Here is a 20,236-nt window from a genome sequence, read left to right as displayed (position 1 = left end):
CTGGGACAGGTAAGTGTTCGATTATTAAAAGTCAGCAGCTGCAGTATTTGTAGCTGCTGACTTGAATTTTTTTTTTTTTTTTTTTTTTTTTAGGAGGCACCCCACTTTAATTTTAAAAGAAAAAAAACATTCTGAAATAGATTACACACAAATGCCTTTGAGTTCTTGGCATGGCTGTATGAAGTTATAATGATTAATCTATGTTCTGTGCAGAAAACAAGAAGAAGTACAAGACAGTCAAGGGGGACAAAGCATCAGCAGGTCTGTAAAATAAGGGAAACCATAGAAGGTTTCTATCATGACTGGCAAAAGTTCTTAGGCTCTACGGATTGTGCATGAAGGACTTCACATAAAGACTTGTGCTCCCTTTGAACAGAAACCAGCTGTGGACACAGGAGCAGAATATTTCAATTAATGTGAGACCATCTAGCTCTTCCATGCACCATGGTACACATGGATAGGAAGTGACAGCACTCTAAAGACCTCTGAATCAAAGAATCATTGTGCAAGTACACTAACGGCACCTTTATCCATCATCCTGAATATCGATCACCATTTGAAATGATTGTCTGCCTCGGAAGAAGGGTGATTTTATTTTATTTTTTCCCCCCCATTTTTTCAATTTTTTTTCTAGTTTGTGCTCCATTTAATGTGACATGTTAGAGAATAGTTGACACTAGGTTTATTTAATAAGGCTAAAATTACAGTAACCTATGGCAAAAAATTAAAAGGATTATTTTTATTGTTCTGATTTTTAATGCTGTGCGTTACTGGGCTTGCCTTGATAAAAAAAAAAAAGCACGACTTCAAAGGATGGGAGGGTAGATTTTTTTACAACCTTTGTCACTGATGTAGAGCACTATTGTCTAACATTTTTTTTTTTTTATCTCTTGTGTAAATATAGTCTTATTTGTATAAATTATGCCTTTGAATTGCCAAAAGAGCATCTTTATTGCTTATATTGTAAGTATAGATTTTAACATGCATCTCATACTTTTGGGGAGATAAAAATTAACAAAGAGACTTCTTTATTTCTTAAAAAAAATTTAAAAAAATAAAGAAGCATAAAAAGCATATCTTCTGCCCACAGATATCAATCAGATACCTTTTATTTGAAAATATGCACTAGAAAAATGACAGCTGGAATCTGATTGGTGTCTGTGGTAAACAGACCCTTTTTTCTTTTTTTTCTTTGTCTTCTTCTTTCCTTGCCGGTATGCATGGCATGGTAACTAGAGAGCAATAAACCCATTTTTGTTACTACTTTGCCCTGTTAATGTATATAATCCCATATACTATTAATGTTTGCAGTGGTTTCCAGTGGCCATAGCTCGTATAATGATGTTACAGAACTTGTGGTTAAAATCAGTTCCTCTATCAGAGCACTAAGGACTGATCATTCTATTATATGGGATTATCCTCTGATAGAGGAACTGATTTTAGCCTCAAGTTCTATAACATCATTATAAGAGCTATGGCCACTGGAAACCACTGCCTACATTACTGATGGGAAGAGGTTTACAGCACTGTTAAAACCGAACTCTGGGAAAAATAAATCTTCCTTGCAGAGTGACTGTCCACAAGAGTTAAAGTATAACTAAAGGCAAAACTTTTTTTTTTGTTTTGGACAAAGTGGAGAGGGGTTAGAACACCTGCCAGTTTTTATTGTCGTCTGTGTAAGGAGATTCACCCTCGCTATTAGTCCTGTTTACCATATTCATTGAAAGTGAAAGTAAAAAACATTACCCAAATTTTGGGTTGTCCCCAGAAAAGTAATAGCGGGGAAATCTTCTATTGGGTACACTAGTTCTGGTGGCCTGGGGTCCCCAAGAAATTACCTTGATTTACACAGATTTCCTCTCACTTCCTGTTTAGCTATGGGACAGGAAGGGAAGGGAAATCTCTGCAATGGGACGCAGATGTCGGGGGGAAAAAAATAATCTGGCAGGAGTTATAACCCTCCCTTACACTACTCAAAATAGAAAAAAAAATAACGTTTTGCCTATAGTTCTACTTTAATGCTCATTTATGTCTGGAGACCAGGAAAAACTGTTTTATTTACCTGATTCCCACTCCTGCAGGTTCTTCCTTACTGCAAGACTGCTGCCTGCAGCCCTTTTTCCCTGAGTTCCAGCAGTCAGAAGCCCTCTGACAACATTAAGACTGATGTGGGCACATAGCCCTTCAATACAGTACAAGGAAGGGCTTTTACTTTTACTGGAGTTGCACTTTAAAGATCCTTCGAAGTGATCTTGCCAATATGAACTAAGCTAAACTCATTTTGTAACCAGATGGATAACTTTGCACATAGTCATACTGCTTTTTATTGACTAAATATGTTCATTAATATCTTGGTTTCCCTGATTGTGTTTGACAAATATTGGTTCTTTTGTATATTTAGCAACTGGAATTTGTAATTGTAACTGTAACAATTACAATTGTAATTGTAATTGTAACAGTTTTTGTGATTGTCAATGTTCATCAGAGCGTAAGCTAATCATTAACCATGTCCAAAGAGATTATTTTGGAGTATTCTATCATGCTGTTTGCAGTTACCTGCTCCAAAGATTTGGGGATTTGACCCTTAAAATTTGACACTGGCAATGGTTTAACCACTTGCTTACTGGGCACCTAAACTCCCCTCCTGCACAGACCAATTTTCAGCTTTTAGCGCTGTCACTCTTTGACCGACAATTGCGTGGTCATACAACACTGTACCTAAATTAAATTTTTATCATTTTTTTTTCCCCCACAAATAGAGCTTTCTTTTGGTGGTTAAAAAAATGTAAAAAGACCAAATAAAAATAAAATAAAATACAAACCTGTTTTATATTTTTTGAATACATTTTGCAAACAGGTAATTTTTCTCCTTCATTAATGTACGCTGATGAGGCTGCACTGATAAGCACCAATAGGATGCAATGTTGGGCACTAATAGGTGGCACTGGTGGGCATTAATGAGGTGACACTGATAGGTGACATCGATGGGCACTGAGAGGTGGCACTGATGGGTGGCACTGATGAGCGGCTCTGAAGGGCATTGATAGATGGCACTGAAGGGCACTGATGGGTCGCAGTGATGGGCACTGATCATCACTGGTAGGTGACACTGATAGGCAGCACTGCTAGGTGGCATTGATGAGGCACTAATTGGCACCACTGGTTGGGCATTGATAGGTGGCATTCATAGGCATTGATAGGTGGCACTGATCACTGGCACTTATGCACTGATTCGTGGCACTGTGTGGGCACAAGGCTCTTCCTCTTCTGGATTGATGTCCCTTGCACTGAAGCCGGTGATCTTTTTTTTTTTTTTCTCCTCACGCAAAGGATTACTGATCTTCTGTTTACATAATATGATCAGCTGTCATTGGCCCTTTACTCCAATCTGTGACCACCTGAATCTCATTGACTCCGTGATCACAGCGCGCAAAGGGGAGGATGACTATTGACGACCTCCTGGCAAGGTAGATCTGTGCTGTAGCCATAATTCTGCTATAGCGCAGATCTGAAGGAGTTAATGTATAGTAATCAGCAGATTGTTTCCATACACTGAACGTTCATCCGAAAAATCTTGTCTGTGCATTCAGTATTGCCTCTGGAGGCTTGGCAAATATCGGTTGACAGTACTTCAAATCTTTTTTGCTTTTAACATTCAGTTTTGGAATTAATGGAATTTCTTAAATGAATATCACATTCACTGTTTACTATTTAATTTGTTCAAGAAAATTTTTCCATCTTGACCCTTTGATTTTTTATTATAGCTACAGTTGAAATGAACATTAGAATTTTTATTTTATTTTTTAAACCAAATTTTATCCATTTTTGTTGGTGTATATAAATTGATTCTGTTAATTACTGAACTAATAAAGTGGTCCTTTATGTTCCTTATTAGGTCACACTCTTTATGTTGCTTATTAGGTTACTCTAAGGAGGCCATGTCATAGGTATTGGTGACTCTCACCTTATAATACCCTATATCTATACCCTATTGAAAGTAGGAACTCCTTGCAGTATCGAGTTTACTTGTTTCCTGGGGGGACCAGTGTATGAATTAGTAAAACTGGCTATAGATGGGTAGAATTTGCGAACTAAAATTCTTGGGAAACTAAGGGTCTAAGAAAGTTTGTTTGTTCTTTTTTCTTTTTTTCCACGATATAAGTTTTTATTGTAAAGTTTTAAAGGTATACAATTTATACAATGCTTATGTATAATAAAGAACATATCAAAGGGTACAATAAGCGGTCGTTTCTATGCATTAATAAGTGAACAGGAGTAGAAATTAACTTAGTGATATAATATATCAAGAAAGGAAATCAGAGTTACCAGATGGGGATAGAATATGTAGAAGGGGATCTATAGCAAAATAAAACAAGTCAAGGGGGAGAAAAAAGGTGGGGATTGGATGTACAAACTCAAAGTCTCATGTTAGACCGTACATATAAATTGTATGGATATATACAACCAAACCGGTGGGAGCAGAGGATTTTCTTTCACACTTCCACAATCTGGTTATATTAATCAGAAAATCTATATGAAACACGTGTTCCAGACTTTATGATGGCGGTTTAGATGATCATATGCAATAGCCATAGTTTCCTCCATAACATGAACATAGTTAATCTCGAATAAACCATTCTATAAGAGTAGGGGTATGCGTAGTCTTCCATGCTCTGGGGATTAGGATTTTTGCTGCATTCAACATATGTCTAGTCAGGGAGTTTTTGTAGCGCCATGTAGGTTGTGTAGAAATATTTAAAAGGCAGAAAGCTGAGTCAAGGTCAATGTCTGTCTCTGTAATCTTCTTTCTCAAGTCACAAACCTTTTTCCAAAAATCAGAGATCAGAGGACATTGCCACCAAATTTGTAACATAGATCCAATGTCTGTCTTGCATCTCCAGCAGGAGTTAGAGGATTGTGGGTACCATGAGCATATCATGTCTGGTGTGGCATACCATTGAGTGAGAATCTTATATGAGGTTTCTTGGAATTTGGTGCTAATTGAACATTTGTGAGCCAGGATTTTTCCTATTGGGAGTCTGTAAAGCTTCTATCTAGAGATTTTTCCCATTTAGCTTTGAAGTTAAAACTATGTTTGCTCGCATGTGTTTGTAGCCAAGAATATGTTTTCTTTGTCGTTGTAGCATTCAAACATATGGTTTCTAGTTGTGTGGGTGTCTTGGAGAAGAGATGTTTAGATTTGTGATTACTCAAAAGCTGCAAAGTTGTAGATATGTCCATTGGGGCAAAGTATGATCTTTGCATGAGTTTTGTAAGCATTCCTTGGATTTGATTACTCCTGCCTGTATACAGTGTGAGACTAATAGCAGGGAGCCCTCACTAGTGGGTGGGAACCCTTTGCATTGTAGACCAATTCTGGGTTATCTGCAACCCTGGTAAGAGTGCCAGGGATTGAAGCTAAGTCGTGAATGAGTGCAGTCTATGAAGGGATGTCTTTTTATGGACAGTGGGTATAGAGATTTTTGAATCCATGGTAAAAATCTAAGAGGGAGGGAAGACGACACATTTTCAATAGAAATACAATCTTTGTTTTGGGAATGTCTATTATCCTTGTGATATGTGTGGCATAATAATATTTCTTAAAGTCAGGTAGGGCCATGCCTCCTGCTTCTTTTGGACGAGTAATCATGTTGAAGTTTAGTCTTGGTTTTTCGTGGGCCCATACAAATTGTCTCTCTAAGTTTTGAAGATGTCTGAAAAAGGTAGATGGTAATTTAATTGGTAAGGCATGCATACAGTACAAAAGTCTGAGGAGGATAACCATTTTAACAATTGCTGTTCTTCCGAACCAAGTAAAGCCTCCTGGTGCCATTTTTTAAGGTCTGATAAGATGTTTTTTAGTAGAGTGGAGACATTTTGATTAAAAAGTTCTTTAGCGTCAGGTGTGAGCCAAATTCCTAGGTATTTCAATGCTTTATCTTCCCATTTGAATGGGCAATTTCTTTGGGCTAATTGAAGTTTATCGCTTGGTAGAGATATGTTTAGGGCCTGTGATTTGCTGTGATTTATTTTTAGGTTTGAGATATATCTAAATGTTCTGAAGTTTTCAAGTAAATTAGGGATGGAAATGTGTGGTTGTGTCTGAAAGAATAAAAGGTCATCCGCATAAGCTGCTGATTTAAATTCTCTGCCTGCTATCTTAAAACCATGGATAGATATGTTTTGGTTGACTAATTAAATGAAAGGTTCTAGGGAAATGATAAACCGTAATGGAGAAAGGGCCATCCCTGTCTAGGGCCATTTTTAATCTTGATGGTATTGGAAAAAGTACAGTTAATTTTAATTTTTGGAGGTGTATAAAGTGTGAATCCAGGATAGCATATTTTTTTGTAGGCCAATGCGCTTGCAAGTTGCGAACATATAGTCCCAAGCTACTAGATCAAAGGTCTTTTCCGTGTTGGTGGACAGGAGAAGGCCTTCGATTTCTTTTTCAGTGGGCATTGTGGATCAGATTAAGAGCTTTGGTAATATTGTCTCTATCCTCTATTCCATGAAACCTACTTGTTCTGGACCTATTATCTTCAGTAAGAGGGGTCTAAGATGAGTAACGATTATTTTTGCAAGAAGTTTTAAATCAACAAGTAATGAAGTTGATCTATAGCTTGAGAATTCCTTTGGATCTTTATTTGCTTTCTGGATCACAGTAATATGTGCTTGTAAAAAAGACTCAAGATTTTTTTGTTGGACTCAAGATTTTTTTGTTGATTATTTAAGGAGTTGAGATTTTCAAGGAGAGGGGTTTTTATAATTTCAGTAAACAATTTATAATACTGGGAAGTCAGGCCATCTGGACCAGGGCTTTTCCCTGGTTTGAGTTCTTTAATTGCCTGTAAAAGTTCAGATTCTTGAATCAGTTATTCTAAATTGTCTATTTCCTCTAAGTTTAGAGGTGGAAGGGCAATTTGTTTCAGAAATTCCTTGATAATGTGGTTTCTGTCCACATTAGATGTTTAGGCTTGTGGGTTAAGGGAAGGTTATACAGTTTTGAGTAATATTCATGGAATTGGGCTGCTATTTTGTCTGTCGAGTGTTCTAGTGTACTTTTTTCTCTGTGTATACAATTTATACAATTTATGTTTTCTAGTATGCTAGTGTTTTTTAGGGCTCTGGCCAAATATTTCCCACTCTTGTTCCCATGTTCGTAATAGAGTCATTTTTGAGACATATTATCTATATCTATATATATATATATCTATATATATATCTATATATATATATATATATATATATATATATATAGATATATATATATATCTTGTCGTGTTCTCTAAAATATTTTGTAATTCTTTTCTTGCTTCCAATAATTCAGAGGCTATCGCTACTGAGAGCGTTTGTTTATGCAGTGACTCCAATTGGTAAATAGTTGTAGAATGGGCTGATATTTTTTGTTCAGTTTCCTTTTTAAGGTGGGCACCCCATTTGATGAATTCCCCTCTTATGACACAATTGTGTGCCTCACAGGCTATAAGTGGAAAGGTCTCCTTGTTACTATTTAGTACAAAGTATGTTTTGATAGAGTCTGTGATCTGTTTGATTACATATGGTATTAAAAGAAGGGAGAGGTTTAGTCTCCAGTTACATGTCCTAGTTTGGTTATCAGGCTGTGAGAGAGTGATGGCAATAGGGCAATGATCAGAAGCCATTTGGAGCCCTATTTTGGCTTCTGTTAATAGAGCAAGATCCTTTTGTGTTATGAATATGTAGTCTATTCTTGAGTATTTATCATGTGGCATCGAGTAATGTGTATAATCTTTCTCTGAGGGATTTAGAAGTCTTCAGGAATCCATTAACATCATAGAACTTAGCATGGATTTAATGCATTGGTAAGTGTTTTATATGTAATTGAGGTTTGACCATTAGAGGTGTCTTGGAGTGGGTTCAGTGTGATATTGAAGTCTCCACCGAGTATCATCATTCCAGTTGAGAAACACTTCAATTTATCTATCACCTTCTGGCAAAAAGAAATATGTGCTTTATCAGGGAAATACATGTTTGCAAGGGTTGTTTGTTGTCCATTCAGGATGCCTTTTAAAAAGAGGTATCTCCTGTCCGGGTCAACAAGTTGTTCCGTGGCTGAGAGTTTTTGCTAAGCAAGATTGCAACACCTTTCGCTTTCGACAGTGGGCTAGATGCATAAAATGCCTTTGTAAAATAATTATTAAGTCGTTTCTGGGTTTTGTCCTTTTTGAAATGAGTTTCCTGTAGGAATACTATTTTTGTTTGGCTTTAGAAAGTTCTCTTAATAAGGAGGTCCTCTTTTCAGGTATGTTAAAGAGGAAGTAAAGGCTAAAAAAAAAAAACAAAAAAAAACACACCCTGCAAGGCAAAGGCATAATGAGCTAGTATGCATAGCATACTAGCTTATTATGAATAACTTACCTGAGAACGAAGCCCCCAAAGCGGTCCTCCATCTTCATGTCCGCCGCTGCCATGCATCCCGGAGTGACTTCCGGGTCTTGCTGTTCCGGCGCTGTGATTCGCCGGAGCAGCGATGACATCACCCCCGCGCATGCGCACGGGAGCCGACACTCGCGCCATATCGCCGCGATCTGCGGCCTGCCCAGTACGCCTGCGCGCCGCTGTCTACGGCACATAGGTATAGGTTTAGGAGATATTTCTTGGACCTACAGGTAAGCCTTAATATAGGCTTACCTGTAGGTCAAAGTTGGTTGTAAGGGTTTACAACCACTTTAAGGCCTTTAGTGTTGTGCGAAATTAGTGAGGGATATTTTCCAAGTTCGGAGTAGGCCATGTAAAAAAAAAAGGGGGGGAGGGGGTATGGAGGAAGGTAAAGTTTATAGAATAAGAGAATAGGTGTGGGGAAAAGAGTTGTCAGTAGTGAAGGCTATAACACAATGCCTATATAAGTATAGACCATAGTCTAGTACTAATGGCAGCTTCTATCTGCAGACTGATTGGAAACTGAACGACAATTAGATTTTGTCTCTCTATGAGGGTGTACAGAGTTTTCTGGGGTAGTGGGAGAATTGCGATTTACAAGACTATTGCAAGAGAGCTTATTCTCTATTGGTTTTATAACTATTAACCACTTCCATACCAGGCCTATCCTGGCTGACTATAGCTATAGCTGACACCCTGGGGAATAAAATGGCAGTCATTGAAACTTTTTATCTCACACAGTATTTGAGCAACAATTTTTTTTCATGATTTAAAAAAATAACAAAACAGTTAGCCCAATTTTTTTTATCTAATGTAAAAGATGATGTTATGCTGACTAAATAGATACCCAACATGTCACGCTTTAAAATGGCGCACTCAGGAATGACACCAAACTTCAGTACTTAAAAATCTCCATAGGTGACATTTTAAATTTTGTTTAGAGTTACAGAGGAGGTCTAGTGCTAGAATTGCTGCTCACATATGTGGGTGAGACTAACGTGTGCATTCACTTCTGAGTGCAAGCTACCAGGGACAGGGGCGTTTTAAATAATTTTTTAATTTTTTACTTTTTTTATCACTTTTATTCCTATTACAATGAATGTAAACATCCCTTATACTAGGAATCATTCGTGACAGGTCCTCTTTATGGAGAAATACAAGGTCAACAAGACCCCACATCTCTCCTCCAGCCTAGAAAGCATGAGATCAGAAAAAAAAAGCCACAATCCCAATGCTTATCAGCAGCGATTGTGGCTTTGTTTAAAATGCGGCCTGGACGTGACGTCATAACGTCATCTCTATGACTGGCGGAGTCCCAGGCGAGACATCATGGGGTCTCTATTCTCTTCATCCAGTGACAGGTGATTCTTTCTCTGGGTCTCCGATGGTACGGGACAGCCCGGAGAAGCACCGGATGGCAGCAGGAAGGGGGGTTGTCCCCTCCCGTCGCCTGTAAGAATGATCAAGCAGCGGAACTGCCACTATGATCAATTTTATGGTGCACAGAATCGCCGGCTGCAAACAAGGATATCTGAATGATGCCTATAGTTGCAGACATCATTCAGATATTCCCACTGAAATTTCAGGACGTCATATGATGTCCTTGGCGGGAAGTGGATAATCTAATAGGATTTGTTTTATCTGATGAATGCAGGGAAATCAGAGAATATGTTGATCTACTGTTCTGTTGCTATAATTGCTGAGATTTAGCTGATGGGTTTTCATCAGACACTATTAGTATGTTTGACCATTTACTTTTAAGCACTTTTTTTTATATATAACAATTGTATTTGTTGCCATGGAGCAAAGGTTATACCTCTAACAGTTCTTACAATTTCAATCACTAATCTTAGAGTTTTTCTCTGTAAATAACTGAGTGGTTTAACATATTCCTCTATATAACAGTGAACGCTTATAGTATGGTATAAGAGATATGACAAGCAATGTAGGAAGTCCCCTTTTGATTATGTATAAAGCAGTATAGTTCTCAGTTTCTCAGGTCATGGGTTTAATCGCACAACTGAGACGCTGAGAATGAAGCAAGTATAGATGAGTATCAGAGGATCTTTTCAGGTGGCCAACTATATGTGGCTGATCAGATTTAAAGAGATCTGGGATCTCATCCTATTTTGTGGCATCTCCCTGGTATAACATCATAAGGGAGAGTCAGTACTGTAGGGAGGTGTTGGTGTCTCAGAGCTTAACCACTTAACGACCAGCGCACGCCGACGTACGTCCTATTTTTGAAGAGGGATATGTCGGTAACGGCAGCAGCTGCTGCCACAACCGAGATATCCATCTCTTCAGGCACCGGTCATCTGTACGATAACGGTGGTCTCCACGGTGGGTTTGCCACGAGATCACCGCTATCGGCGGCGGGAGAGGTGACCCCCCCCTCCCGTGCCCCCAGCCCGTTTACCGGAGCCATCGGTAGTGGTGGAGGCGATCGAGTCCTCTTCCTAGCTGGGTATAGAGACGAGTGAGGCTAAGATGGCTCCCACTTATTTCTATACCATAGGAGGGCAGAAGCGACGTCATTTTTTTAATGTAATTTTTTCGAATGATTTTTTTTTTTTTTTTTTGCATTTAAGTCCAAATATGAGATCTGAGGACTTTTTTACCCCAGATCTCATATTTAAAAAAAAATGGATCACTTTTATTCCTATTACAAGGAATGTAAACATCCCTTGTAATAGAAAAAAGCATGATAGGTCCTCTTAAACTGTGTAAAAATAAATAAAATCAATTAAAATAAATAAGAAAAAAAAAGTCTTTAAAAACTCCCCGTCACGACGAGCTCGCGCGCAGAAGCGAGTAGCGCCCGCATATGAAAGTGGCGGCCAAACCACACATGTGAGGTATCGCCGCGATCGGTAGAGCGAGAGCAATAATTCTAGCCCTAGAAATCTTCTGTAACGCAAAAAATGCAAACTGTAGAATTTTTTAAATGTCGCTTATGGAGATTTTTGAGGCTAAAAGTTTGACGCCATTCCACGAGCGGGTGCAATTTTGAAGCATGACATGTTGGGTATCAATTTACTCGGCATAACATTATCTTTCACAATATAAAAAAATTGGGCTAATTTTACTGTTGTCTTATTTTTTTATTTAAAAAAGTGAATTTTTTTTCAAAAAAAGTTCACTTGTAAGACCGCTGCGCAAATACGGTGTGAAAAAAAGTATTGCAATGACCGCCATTTTATTCTCTAGGGTGTTAGAAAAAAAACAATATAAAATGTTTGGGGGTTCTAAGTAATTTTTTAGCAAAAAAAAAACTGTTTTAAACATGTAAACACCGAGACTGAAAAAGAGGCCTGGTACTTAAGTGGTTAAGTTAGTTTCTTGTTCAATGGGTATTCCTCATTCGTTTGTAGAGACAGGATCCAGGTGACTCCTATTATTTGAAACGGAAGGATGTCTTGGGGCAGGAGTTCATTGAGATTACTTTTAGGCATCAGTATATTTGTAATGTGTGCTTAAAAGCATGTAGAAGGTACTAGAGGCTAGCTATATATATACTTATATAGCGCCGACAGTTTATGCAGCGCTTTACAACATTAGGGCAAACATTACAATACAATTCAATACATGGGGAATTGGAGGGCCCTGCTCGTTAGAGCTTACAATCTAGAAGGGAGGGTCAAGTTATACAAAAGGGTAATAGCTGTGGGGGATGTGCTAATGGAGAAAATCGTGCAATTGTTAGATGAAGGCAGGATGGGCTTTATGGTAGAGCTGCAGCTATGCAAGGAGTTAAAAACAGTACTTGTTACCTTACAGAGTCAGATGATAGCTTGTGGTGTGGTTTCAGGAGATGTCCATCTACTTAATAGTGGGTGGACAACAAAACCCGTCTGCGGATGATCCACCATCTAGTATCAGGTGCCTACGATGCTATGCGTAGTGTCCATGTAATAAAGGTTTAAAGGTGAAAAAAAAAAACATGATAAAACTTCAATATACTTATTATAGCAATTTGTATGATCATAAGGGTAAATGCAAGTGAATATAGACTGAGTCTACTATTTCCACTGTAAGAAGAGGCTCATTACCTCAGGTAGATTAAAAGAAACCACAAATAATGATGTTCAAGTGTTGTCATTAGATCTGGAGGGTCTTGAGCTGAGAGTGTTGGTAAAATGACTTTGGTTGTGGTTTGGTTGTGGTATTTCTGATATTTGCCTCTCTTATGTGGAGTGCTTATTGGAGATGTAATCGGTGACACTGATCTTCCATTTGTATGCAATGGTAGCTTTAAATCCTGGTAGCAGTCAGGCAGATCTACCTGTGGAATTACCCAAGTTTTCACAGAAATCATGAAGATCGTGAAATAGCCTCAGATAGTATTGCTTGTCACTAGAAGTAACTTGTAGGGCAGGGGTGCCCAACCTTTTGCGGAGCAAAGGCCACTTAAGTGACTTGGTAACCGGTCATTGGCCACAATGAGCGGAGTGGGAGGATGAAAGGGCCTTGTCCACTCTGCATATCCAGAGCAGACACAGCCCACTCTACTCTATGGACCCTCCAATCTGATCTGCCAAGATGGAATGGGACAGATCCCCTCCTGTTTGTTGTGTATTTTTTTTTTTTTTAGGGGATCGAATTGGAGGTAGGTTGGTATAAACAGACACAAGACTGTTTACACCTGCTGCTCCATAGAGGTGAATGGAGTGTCCATTCACCTCTATCGTGTGAAATGGGCCAAGGGCTGCTTTCACACTGATGCACTGTGCTTTACCCACACTGGGTGCAGCGCAGTGCACTTGCGGCTTTCCTGCGGGTTAGCTGCACTTTGCCATAGACTTCTATTATATAATGCAGGTGTGGTGCACTTTCTGAGAGCACACCAAACCCATAGTTTATAACAGAAGTCTATGGCTCAGTGTAGATAACCAGATGCACATGCAGATCAGTTTTAAAGCAGTTTGATTGCAGAAGAGATATGCCCATATATACACTGTCATTTTAGTAATTCTTCCATTCAGGTATTACTGGCTGTTGCTCTCCCAGGAGGAGTGCATTTGGTATCACTCCGCCTGTGACAGGAGATGGCAGGAAACATCAGCTTATGCGGCTCTGCTCCACATCTTCTGGCTTCATTCATAACACCGATGCTCTGGAATGGCAGGTTGGCAAGCCCAGAACAGGAGGTTGCGGTCCACATGAGAGGGCACCCCTGTTGTAGGTCAATGGGAATTTTCCATCTATAAGTCAGGCCATTTTCCCTTAGAGCCTCCAGCAGAAGGCATAGAGCTCTCCTGTTTAGCATAATGGGGGAGGGATCTTGAAAAAAGTTTAATTGGGCTTCCATTGAAATCAATCAGATCATTTTGTCTTGCCTTATTTAGGATTTCCTCCTTTAAAGTAAAGCTGGAGAGACAACAGATTATATCTCGGGGAGGTGCGTTGTCTGGACCTTTGGGTCTTAGAGCTGTATGAGCCAAAGTTAAAATGAATGTCAGTGTCCCTCTCTAGCATGCTGTTAAAGATTTTTTGTAGTGCTGGTTTAATTTACTTCTGTGAGATGTTCTCAGGCAGACCTCTGATCCACACATTATTCCTCCTTCCCTTGTTATCCAAGACTTCTAAATGTCTATTCATGCTGATAAGGTGATTTTAGTGTGTCTCAGAAATTGTTTACAGTCTGCTAGTAGCTTTGTCCCTGTTTTTGCCTGCTCTGTCTTTTGACGCCTTATGTTCAGACATGTGCCTGAGTTCTGCTTTCAAGTCAGTTATAGCTAAGTTTACTAATTTCTTAATATCAGCGGTGATCTCTGGAATGACAGCTAATGTGAGAGGTGAGTCTGTGTTCAGTGGGTCTCTTACCCATTCCTCCGATGCAGCTGTCAACCCCTTATTGCTGTCTTCCTCATGGTGGGACGCTGCCATCTTGTCAGCCAGAGAGCTCTTCCGAGAAACTGAGCACAGTGTGAATATCTCTGGTATATACTGGTTAATTGTTGTCTTGGCTGATCGCTTCTGCTTAGGTTGTGGAGTTCCTCTGGTGGGTTTGCCCATCGCTTGTGAGAAAGGACCATTTTTCTAACCCATGGAGCCTTGGTGATCCGGGCGCTCTCTTAGTGTTCTGCCATTCACACTACTCGTCATGCCACACCCCCTGTTTTTCTAATCATTAGTGGGTCAAATTGACACTCCTTTTTATTGCAATGACAAGAAAATTCGAAGAAGCAGATGGGAAATGTTTCTAGCTAATTACTAACAGCATATGTGGTTTTCGATCAGTGAAGGCCATTCTTTGCAAAATCAAATTAATCAAAGTTAAAAGCAAACAAAATCTTTCAAATGACAAACAGATGTTCTGATAATTTTTGTAAGACTTTTCATAAGAATTTTGGTTTAATATTCTATACATCTATTGCCAACTTAAAGGTTGTACTGGACACCATTATTAGCTATTAGATGGATTATGACTATACATGGTGCTCAATCTCTTGTGAAGGGCATTCTGAGATTTGCTCATCACTAATATATTTTTTAATCATTTTAGTTTCAGTCCTCTTTACTTTTTATTTTTATCTAATCTAATCTGTATTTAAAACGTTTTGTAAATTTGCTGCAGTGTTTTTTTTTTAGTGTGCTGCAGTAAATTTTATTTTTTTCCGGTAAACCAAGACTGCCATCTTTATTATTTATTTCGATTTCTTTATCAGTTTTGTAATTGATTACTAACTTACTTAATTATAACTTTTTTTTTTAGATATGGATAAAGTGGTGAGGGGTTAAAACTTTTAGCATTTAGTATTGTTTTACATTTCTATCTGTGCCCCGTTACGGAGATTTACTCTCTCTACTTGCCCTGGTCACCAATGTTATCAGGAATAAAAATGAGGGTTAATCCAAAATTTGAGTTGCCAACAGAATAGAAATAGAAGAGAAATCTTCCACTGAGCACACCTGTTCCCATGAACATTTCCTGTTGAGTCTACACAATGGGAAATTAAGGGAAATCTCCTCTGTTTTATTCATCCTCTACTATATCAAAATGAAAAAAAAAGTTTTAGATATAACTTAGGTAAAAACTGGTCTTACATTTGACGCAGGTGTTCCATGGTAGGATGCTTTGAAGCTGAAAAGAGAAAACAGCTCCCCTTGCTGGACATACAAATCAGTGAAGCTGAATCTATTTTTTAGCCCAGAATAACTCTTCAGGCATCCTATTTTTATATTAATTGTAGCAGGGCTGGTGCAAAGACTTTTGACACCCTAGGCAAAACCACATTTTGCCGACCCCCTCCCCCCCTCGGCTCAGTCCACCTCCTTTGCCCAACCTATGTAACACATGTGAGCCACCTTACCATTACACTGACCTGCCTGCCCCTTACACCAACCTACCTGACCACTACCCTGACCATTACATTGACCTGCCTGACCCCTACAGTAACCTACCTAACCATTACACCAACCTACCTGACCACTACACTGACCCCTCTGACACATACACTGACCTACCTGGCCACTGCTTCCTGCACTACTCACCCCCCATCCCCAAAACACACACACAGCTCAATGTAGGGGATCAGTCCTCCTCCTTACGTCTTCATCGTCCATCTGATCAGGGCTCTCCTCAGCAGGGGGCAGGCAGTATTGATTAGGAGTCCCCACCAGCACCATCCTTGGTGTCCCCCTGCTGGCCGGGAGGTCAGCTAACAGGCACTTCCTGCACCTCTCTCAATGCTCCAATCTCCACAGAGCTGACACACATGTGGTATCGCGATACTCAGGAGGAGTAGCAGAATGTGTTTTGGGGAGTAATTTTTGGTATGCATATGCTGAGTGTGAGAAATAACCTTATAATATGACACTTTTGTGAAACAAAAAAAAAAAATCTTGATTTTGCAAAGAATTATGGGAAAAAATTACAACTTCAAAAAACTCACTGTGCCTCTTTGTAAATACCTTGGAATGTCTACTTTCCAAAAGGGGGTAATTTGGGGGGTATTTTTACTGTCTTGGCTTGTTAGGGTCTCAAGAAATGAGCTAGGTCGTCAGTACTTTAGGTGTGATCAATTTTCAGTGACTGTCACCGTAGCTTGTGGACTCTAACTTTTACACAGACCAAATAATATAGACAGATTTGGATTATTTTTACCAAAGATAGGTAGGCCCAAATTTATGAAGAAAAATTCTTAATTTGCAAAATGTTATAACAGAAGCAAAGAAAATTGTATTTTTTTCTACAGAATTTTTGGTCTTTTTTTCATTTATAGCGCAAAAAATAAAAAGGATAAATATTTCATATGAGTACAGTGTTACATGACTGAGTAATTGTCATTCAAAGTGTGAGAGCACTGAAAGCTGAAAATTGGTCTGGTTAGGAAGGGGGTTTAAGTGCCCAGGTGTCAAGTGGTTAAATATTATAGAAAATCACTGCTCCAGAAAGAGACAATTCCCTAGCACAGCCCCCTTCTTTCTTGTATATTATAGCCATCTCCTCCTCTGGGAGTGCCTGATTACTCTCTGAGCTGGCCCAGCTCCTTCAACCCACCTCCCCTCCAAAAAGCTTTTATGTACAGTAGATGCCAGGGGAGGAGTGAAGGGTAATGCTATAGAGCAGGGGTAGGCAACCTTTGAGAGATGGAGATCTACTTGAACAGCACTAATGAAGTCAAATATTTTTTTCCCTTTTTTTAAATAAAATCTTTTTACTCAGAACAAAAATAAAATAAATATTACAAGAGAGTGCAGGGTTTAGGAGTGTTTTATGCAGAGAATGCGGGGTTAACCAGTGCATTATGCTCAGAATGCAGGAGTGTGCTGCGCTTAGGAGGTGACTCTGCCCATAACAGTGTCCTCTGCCCCTTCACATCACCCCCCCCCCCCACACTCACACACACAGTGGTGTCTTCTGCCCCCATCAACCCCCCCCCCCCCCCCCATAGCAGTAACCTCTGGCCCAAGGAGACCAGGAGGCAGCACAGAGAGACAGAGGCTGGAGCTGGCAGGGTCAGTTGTCATATTAGCAAGCTGGTGATTGGTTGCTTAGGACCACCCTGTGTCCTAGCAACCAATCACCATTGTTTTAACTTAAAATGTTAATTTGGTTCTAGGCTCCTTCCACCACCCTCAGTCCTGAGCTGTGCTTCCTCCCGGTCTGTGCTGTGTACTGATAACAGCCACAGAGGAGGCTGGGGGGGGGGGGAGAGACCAGAATCGGGACACAGAAGATGCAGCGGAGCCGCGGAGGGGGCTGGAGGCAGGAGGTAGAGAGAGCCTGGGACCGGTACATAGAAGGTGCTGTGGAGCCACGGTGGAGGTTAAAGGCTTGGAGGAAGTCAAGGACCAGCAGATAGAAGAGGTCAGCAACGTAGGAACCTGTTTTCGGTCTACCTGTCACCTGCAGGCGGTCAACAGGTGGACCCCGATTGATGAGTTGCCGACTCCCATTATAGAGTGTAGTTTGATTGACAGCTCTGAGTCATTTTGGGCTGCTGATATCACATCTATGATGGCGTGCCTAGGAAGAGTTTTAGGACTTTTGGATGGCCACACAAGGGAGGGTTTTATAGGTAAATATCAGGCCTTGAATACAATAAATGCAGATGCTGTTCTGAAAATTTAAGCTAACAAGTTTGATTGGTTTTTGAAGATGGGAGGAATGCAGTTATGTAAATATGATGGATCTTCTATACCAAACAGCCAGAATAATTGTTGAATAATTTCGGCCAGCAAAAGATTGAGAGCATGTTCTCAATTTTTTGGTTGAAAAAAGTTCCTATCCGAAAATGCGTTTGTTTGTATGCAATTCCGACATGCAAAAACTCACACATGCTCAGATTCAACTGCAAGACGGAAGCTATTGGCTATTGAACTTCCTTTTTCTAGTCCCATCATACGTCTTGACGGTCTGAATTTGGTGTGACCATGTGTATGCAAGACATCTTGAGTGAAATCCCGTCGGAATTCCATCGGGAAAACCATCAGAGCTTTTTCCAACCAAAATTCCGATCGCGTGTATGCTGCATAAGAATGATCCAGACAAAGTTGGATTAGCTGGGTGTGCGAGTCGGTATATTGAGGACAATCCAGTGGTTAAACTGAGAGGGCAAGAAAATAAACCCATAAATTCTGGGGTTACGTTCCTCAATAAGCTTTAAAATGCAATGATTCTTATAGACATTCCTAAAGATAAAGAGCTTATATTAATATAAAGATTAATATTATTTCAAATACTTCAGCTTAAAAATTGAGCATGCATCCAGATATAATCCCTTACTATTGGGATAATCAAAGGCCTGGTAGTTCAAACATCCTTCTATTTTCATTTTAAAACATCTGATGACTTTTGAAGCAGAGGCTAGATTTTGTGGATAGAGTTATGTAACAGAAGGCATTCCTGGACCTGATGTGTCAGAGATTACATCATTACAGGCAGTAGAATTCAGCTGCACAATACATAACTAAGAGTTGATTCACATTCCTTCTTTCTGCACCTTCTCTCCTCTTTTCGTTGCTGTGCATATGCTTTCTGAGGCTGGAAAAGATATGTGTCATTTTAAAAATCCAAATTTTTGTGCTCTTGGCTATTAAAGCAAACTTGTAGTAACGAAAAGTGGAGCCTGCCATTACTAACCCTTCTCCTACAGAAAATACTAGCTCCCGGCCATAGTGTAGATCTAATGGCTTGAGTCATTGACTTTAATGCTTTCCCTGTATTTGCGCTCTGGTTTTACCTGGTGATCTGCCAAGTGACACACCTCCTGCTTTAGAGTGCCCACACTCTGGATGAATGAGCACAGGGGACACCTGTGGATGGCACCATTGACAGTCTGGGTGGAGGGGAGGAGAGTGCTAGATATACTAGCAGATTTAGATACACTAACAAATTAAAGCCAAACCCCAGCTAATACTTTATAATGAGCTACAGCAGTTTTTTTCTATTGGGATAAAGGTTTTACATAAATAAAAGCTGATTACTGTAAGCATACCTGCTAGCGTTAAATTGTTTGTCTCATCTCTGTAACTGATGCATGCTGCTTTTGAAATGCACCAGTCTTGTTGGCTGGATTACTAGATGAAAATAGAAGAAAGCCTGAAAATCCAGCCATCACATCTAAGAAATGGTAAGCCCAATTTAATAAATGTTTGCTTTTGGGTTTAACCACTTGCTGACCAGCCGCCACAGTTTTACTGCAGCAGGTTGGCTCGGCTGGGCAAATCAACGTTTCCTTAGGTCACTTCCCATTGTGGCCAGTAAACACACAGATCCCAGTTCTATCAGGGGAGAAGAGACTGATCATGTGTTCATACAAAGTACGAACACCAATCTCTCTCTTCCCCTACTAAGTCCCATAATCCCTTCAGTTAGAACACACAGTGAGGGAACACAGTTAACCCCTTGATCGCCCCCTAGTGTTAACCCCTTCCCTGCCAGTGACATTTACACAGTAATCCGAGAATTTTTATAGTACTGATCGCTGTATCATCGTCAATGGTCCCAAAGATGTGTCAAAAGTGTCCGATATGTCCGCCGCAATATAGCAGTCCCAATAAAAAAATAAAAATAAAAAAAAATATTGCAGATCGCCACCATTACTAGTAAAAAAAATATATAATAATAATAAAAATGCCATAAATCTATCCCCTATTTTGTATACGCTATAACTTTTGTGCAAACCAATATGTGTATTGGGATTTTTTTTACCAAAAATATGTAGAAAAATACATATCGGCCTAAACTGAGGAAAAAAATAGTGTTTTTGAAATGTGTAATATTTATTATAGCAACAAGTAAAAGATATTGGGGGTTATTTACGAGGCAAATCCACTTTGCACTACAAGTGCACTTGGAAGTGCA

General features: G+C 39.5%; 1 protein-coding gene across 1 annotated transcript in view; it reads left to right on the top strand.

Annotated features, from left to right (window-relative positions):
• Nucleotides 1–7,114, top strand: part of LOC143997339 (uncharacterized) — a 134,247-nt gene extending 127,133 nt beyond the window's left edge. Inside the window, exon 6 of the mRNA XM_077492917.1 lies at nucleotides 214–7,114. Coding sequence (XP_077349043.1) covers nucleotides 214–339 — 126 coding nt within the window. The 3' untranslated portion in view covers nucleotides 340–7,114. The remainder of the gene's footprint in view (nucleotides 1–213) is intronic.
• Nucleotides 7,115–20,236: the final 13,122 nt, after the last annotated feature.

Source organism: Lithobates pipiens, unplaced genomic scaffold (assembly GCF_037356315.1).
Source record: "Lithobates pipiens isolate NorthernLeopardFrog02 unplaced genomic scaffold, aLitPip1_a1.2 Scaffold_19, whole genome shotgun sequence".
Taxonomy (NCBI): Eukaryota; Metazoa; Chordata; class Amphibia; order Anura; family Ranidae; genus Lithobates; species Lithobates pipiens.
Note: the sequence above shows the minus strand (reverse complement) of the source record. Positions and strands in the feature narration are given on the sequence as shown.